General features: G+C 43.9%; 1 protein-coding gene and 1 long non-coding RNA gene across 2 annotated transcripts; one reads left to right on the plus strand and one right to left on the minus strand.

Moving 5' to 3' along the window:
• Positions 1-2,169: 2,169 nt before the first annotated feature.
• On the minus strand, positions 2,170-5,713 carry LOC123105462 (SEC12-like protein 1). The gene is made up of 10 exons (XM_044527538.1): positions 5,205-5,713; positions 5,015-5,121; positions 4,644-4,776; positions 4,295-4,386; positions 3,933-4,032; positions 3,767-3,839; positions 3,576-3,696; positions 2,990-3,109; positions 2,658-2,728; positions 2,170-2,553 (listed from the first exon to the last, which is right to left on the minus strand). Exons 1-10 carry the CDS (start codon positions 5,412-5,414, stop codon positions 2,465-2,467), a joined length of 1,116 nt encoding a protein of 371 aa, XP_044383473.1. The 5' UTR covers positions 5,415-5,713; the 3' UTR covers positions 2,170-2,464.
• Positions 2,422-3,694, plus strand: LOC123105465 (uncharacterized). The gene is made up of 3 exons (XR_006450848.1): positions 2,422-2,587; positions 2,666-3,284; positions 3,400-3,694. It is a non-coding gene; the product is annotated as an uncharacterized lncRNA (long non-coding RNA).

A 5,713-nucleotide genomic window follows, 5' to 3' on the forward strand; every position in this document is an offset into this window, starting at 1 on the left:
ATGGTCTAGGGTTGCAGGGGCGCAGGTATAGGTGGGAGGTATGCCCGGCGGGGGACGGGTGGGGCGGTGGGGTATAGTGGGGAGGTATGTCCGGCGGGACGGGTGGCGGTGGGGAGATGGTCTGGCAGCGGGGGTATAGGGGGGGTAGCTATGCCTCTCAGGAAAAATGCCAGAAAGGGGGGGTTTGATTAGAGAAAATAAAGAAAAGTGATATCGGGAAAAAAAATGTCCCCATGCAGTCCTGCGTTTTGTTAGCTTCGATGATCTGCAGAATTTTTTTATCTACTTGGCTGAGTGCTTGTCCTGAAAACTTGAATAATACTTTCCCTGTAATATGTTTTTTGTAAGCTGCTTGAGATTTGCAAGGACAAGAACTTGTTCACATTTATTTTCCAGTAAAAAATATTTTGAACTGAGTGTAGCGCTGCATCTCTATAGCATACATGTATTCCGGAAAAAATTCCAAGACATCCGAGTAGCCCAATGGTTCATTAACCCTTTGTGTGATCCTACATGGATGAATCAAATTCTGCAGCTGATTGGATAGGTTGATAAAATTGTGTTGTTGTGTATCCAGTTGAGTACTATGTTGTGTGTTGCTTTCTAGATTTTCTTACCCTTCAGACTTTGCAATCCTGTGTGTTCATGTAACATGGACTGTATTATTTTGATATCTTTTGTTGTTTCCATGTGAGAACATTTGTGTTTTCTCATAAATGATGAAGCTGCTACAGTTCAAATGCTGTATTATGCTTGAAGCTCTGTTTGCTGTTAGGTTACCAATCCTGTTGCTGAGGGATTAGAAAGGATTCACATTCTTCTGTAATATGTATGTAAGAATTCATCTTTTTTGTCATATATATGGGAGAACTTAATTCCTTGGGTCAAGGGATGAGAGCATCAATTTAGCTTGGAACAAATCATTTCTGGTAAACGAATTGACATACTTTATTTGCCAGAGAGTAAAGGAGAAATAAACTCAGAACATAGTGCTTTGCTCCGTTCCTGGATACGGCAGTCGTGCTTAGAGTAGAGGGGTATTTTCATCATTTCATGTATTTACCCCCTGGGTAGGATAAATGGTGTATGTCCTAAAGACATAAAGCATGTGTCTTGTACTTCTTGTCACATTTCTTTTAGTACAGTTGATAATTTGGTTGTATCGGTATGTCTAGTGCACTGTATTTGTGCTAACAGAGGTTTTGCTCTATTGCTTATATTCTCCATGAATCTAAATGTAGCAGCATGGTATTTTTATTATAATGGCTATTATTTGAGTGTCTTTCATATGCTGTATGGTGACAGATTCTGATTATCATTTGCGTACAGGCAATTTTTGGATGGGTACTGAAGACTCTAAAGATATGCTGAAGAATGCAGACTGGAAGACTGTGAGTGGTGCAGTTACTGAGTCAAGTCAGCCGGTTGTTAGGAAGCGCCTTCCGAAGAAAATAAGACAAGTTCCTGAGTGTTACTTTCTCCCTCGACGATCTTTGCCTTCTGCACTGGCAATCTATGGTGCTGTTTGCGCCGCTGGAGTTGGTGCAGGGATGTTGCTCGAGGTTTGGATCAACAAAAAGATCAAAGGTAAATCCTATCTTTCATGGCCGGAGCCTGGAGGAACCACTTACCTTAAGAAAACTAATCTATCTGGAAATCCAAGATCTTGGACTGTACCACGGAAATCATTAATTGCGTTATGCATATCTATTTTGCTTCATCGATTGTGTTTTCTTGCATCCTCTTACTTTTTTTGTTAAATTGCTGCATGCAGAGGATGGCGGCGTTGTCTGGGAAATGGGCAAATGATGTTCAGGCCCTTCTGTTGCTGTTAAGTTGTATCACAGAGATAAGCATGTTTTTGTTGTTTTGGAATATCTTTTAACTTGCTGACGAAAGCAAACAATGTTTCCCAGTGTAAACTTGTCCCTGTGTTCCTGGTTTGGTTGTAGAAGCTGTTTGATGCTTCAACTTTATATTAGGCAAGCAAGGTGAAAACACCAGGCAGCAACACATCTCTACTTGTCATCTTATAAGAATTATCTGAATATGTGTAACCGTGCTAAGCTGGAAGGGCCTTTGATTTACCTTGGTTACACATGCGTGAACGTTCATCGTCAAGGTGGAAACACAATTTGCTGATTTTGTGGAATTGCCATGGGCATACTACTTTTTGTGTGGAAATGAAGTCACAAAGATTACAGCACAGGAGGCACATGGTATACGATGTACAGAATTCAACACTTGGTGTACAAAAATGTGCCTGCTTAGGGTTCGATACCACAAAACAATGATCATTTCAGACACAAAACCATTTGGTCATACAATGAAAGGGCTCATGAGGACGAGGCATTGTGTCAACAAAAACAGAGGATAAGGAACATTGTTGATATTAGGCATGGACTCTGATCATCAGAATTCAGACACTAGAGGATCGTTACTCTGAAATGTGCACCCTATGGGGTTACACCAGGTTTGTGTGCTTGAAGAACGTGTAGAACAGTATTGCCGATGTCACGAAGAGGCTCAAGAATACCAGCCAAATTTGCCAAACTGCAATGGGGAAAGCGTACACCGGAAAATCTTGGTAAATACTTTATCCAATACTTATGTGCAACATACAAGAACGCCATCTACAGCAACATGCATGTATGTACCTCTCCAGTCAGCAGGGACGTTGAGCTTCGTAATCTCTGCTCCCCATTGGTGCGAGGTGGATATCACAATCCTGCAACAACAGCAAACAAGAGGCCATTCAGTTCTTTCATTCAAGCTTGGACCATCAACCAGTGAGGATTCTTCCAAGTGAATAGCTGAATAAACTCTGACTTCACTATGAACAAATACTGAACTAGTTGCTACTTCACTAGTTTGGCAGTGCTTCAGGAAGACAGGTTATCTCTAAAAACTTCTGTTCTGGATACAGTCAGCGATTATTTCAGGTTTGTCTCGCTTCTTGTTACAGGAAATACCAGTAGTTACCATTTACCTTTCAGTAGGGCAAAATTCAATGGAGGAAATTGGGGAGCCAAGATGGACCTTCTTCATCAAGTGAGAAACTTGCATCTTCTGTACATCGGCAACACAACAGTCTCCATCACGGCTTCCTCTAGATAAAGATGAAAAATGTATCCATGTCAGTACCACTTCACAGCCTAAAGAAGGATGTCGCGTCGACGCGGAAGGCTCAGCAGATCTAGACAAGCACATTAAGTCGGACGATGAACAAGTAGTATGACATGCAGACAAGCTCTTTTTGTTACGAAATGTACGCAGAATAGCAGGTAAGTGGTTTCTTCCAGTAAAATGATTATCTCAGAGGTGACCAACCAACATGATGTTCAGTCAACTGGACACACTTCAGGTACTAATGCTGCATATTTTGAAATGTACAACTAGATGGATTGTAGCTGAGAAGTGTGAGAAAAGACGATTCAGAAATTGTTTGAATTCTGGAAAGGAAAAACTATCCTGAATACCTCAGACTTCGGCGATGCAGGTATGCCTAGAAATGCTAAATATAGAAGTACTGTCACAGCCAGTATTACATGAGATGCACCACCACATCCACTTACAGTGCGAGATACTTCCCATCCAAGCTAACTGAAAGTGTGGAAATGGGCTTTCGCAGGAGTCTTTTGTATCCAATTCTCTTCCAGTTACTTATGTTCAAAACCATAGTCACGATATCATTTCCTATTTCATCAATAAAAATTCAATTAAGTCTGTTTGGTGTTGCATTTCTTGACTTTATCGACGTGATTACCTTTTACAAGTGTGCAAAACAGAAAAGGTTTCTTTCCATCCCTAGAAAAGCGGCAACACTCAATCCTCTCATCCTGTAAAGCATTTACAGGAAGAAATGTAAACAGTATGGTCAAATAAGCAATTCAGTTTCAGTTATTGTAAAGGGGAAAGTACATGGATTTTACCAAAGATCTAGTCAAATTTACGAGTGGAGCTCCCTCATCAATCTTCCATATTCTTGCAGAACCATCAGTTGAAGTTGATACTAAAAACGCTGAATCCAAGCTACATGAAAAAGAGGCATTTCAGGATTAAACATGCTACCAAAAAGAGCTTATTTTGTAATTTAATGAACAAATAGAAATTGGCTAACTGCCCTAATTAGTAATAAAGATCTCTTGTGCAAAAGTTTGTACTAAACTATCAAGACACACCCAGCAGCTTTGGTACTCGAGGGAGTATGTACAGTTCGTCAGATCCTATTGATCCACGAGGTAATAATCATTTGTTGATTAAAACAGGCGTCTACTTTTATAGTTTCATTCACCTGATGTCCATGTCCCGGAAGGATTTATGAGCTTTAGGTTCATCCAGAAGCACGCTGAGATTTGGCCAGTGAAATATTCTGAGATGTCCATTCTGTTTTAGTGGAATATAAATATAGCAAAATTTAGTTAAGAAATCAAATATGTGATTTGCAGAATGCAATCATAATTTTACAGTTCAGCAGATTACAACATGTCATAAAATACCCTTGAAGTTGCATAACTTTCCCTACAGAAAGAAGTTACTACAGAACTCTGAACAAAAGAGACTTACCAACTAGCAGAATCATTATATACATAGTAAATAAAAATGCATGAAAAGAAAAGCAAGGTGGAATGGGCTGATGATACCTCGCCGCCAATAGCAAACTTAGTACCATCAGTACTGAATGCCAAACATCGCTGAGGCCCAACTGATTGGAGGGGCGGCGAATCACTTGAAATAAGGTTGATACAAAAGTCATCATAGACCAGCTTGAACAGCCTAAAGGTGCGATAGAATGATGCCTTAGCCAGGTGAACTTAGAATATGAATGAAAGAGTTGATGTATAGCAAGGAGAAATATCAGAAGCCTGAAGAATGCCTATGATCTCCTACTGATTATTCTCTCCTATGATGTCCTACTGATTTCTTGAACTTGTACGTTAAGATATTGGAAGTATCATACTGACTGAGGCCGAGTAATTCGATCGGCACGACAAAGCGACGAGCACGCACGCACCTGCAGCCTTTGGCGGTGGCGCAGACGAACTCGTCGCCGGCGGGGTGCACGGCGATGGCGCGCGGCGTGTCCGCGTCGGCTCCCTTTTCGCCCATCACGACCCTCAGCTGCAAATTCATTAATCCCGCGGTCAGAGACACGGCCGTAGCAGCAGCAGGCGCCGAAACCCCGCCGCGCACGGGCCGCTCACCAGGGGTTCGGAGGCGAGCTCGCACGGCCTGGTGTCGAAGGCGAGGAGGTCGAGGAGCGGCGGGGACGAGGCGGTGGCGCCGCGGCCGTACACCACGAGGAGGCTGCGGCTGCTGGACACGGCCGGCCCGCCGCCCGGGCGCCGTATCCACGCCGCGCAGGTCACCTTCCCGGCCACCCCCGCGGGAGCCTCGTCGCCGTCGCTCGCCATCGGAACCAGCCAACAGCTGCCGAGAGCTTCGGTTCTCTCCAGCTCTGCCTGCTCCTAATTGGCGCTTGTAGTAGTATTAGCTTTGCCGTAGTGCCGCCGCGGTGCGCGTTGGAGCCTGGCGCGGGCTGGCGGGCGGAGAGCGCGACGGAAGGGAATCGTTTCGTCTGGGGACAGAAGCCGGGATATTCTCAGGCGGCAGCGCGCCCGCCCTGATGTCAGCGCTTTGCAACCTCCGCCCTGATCGAAGCTGGTATCCTTGCTGTCCCGCCGGCGCCGGCGCCCATTTCGGCTGGTGACTG

The sequence above is a fragment of the Triticum aestivum genome, chromosome 5A (assembly GCF_018294505.1).
Source record: "Triticum aestivum cultivar Chinese Spring chromosome 5A, IWGSC CS RefSeq v2.1, whole genome shotgun sequence".
NCBI classification, from domain to species: domain Eukaryota; kingdom Viridiplantae; phylum Streptophyta; class Magnoliopsida; order Poales; family Poaceae; genus Triticum; species Triticum aestivum.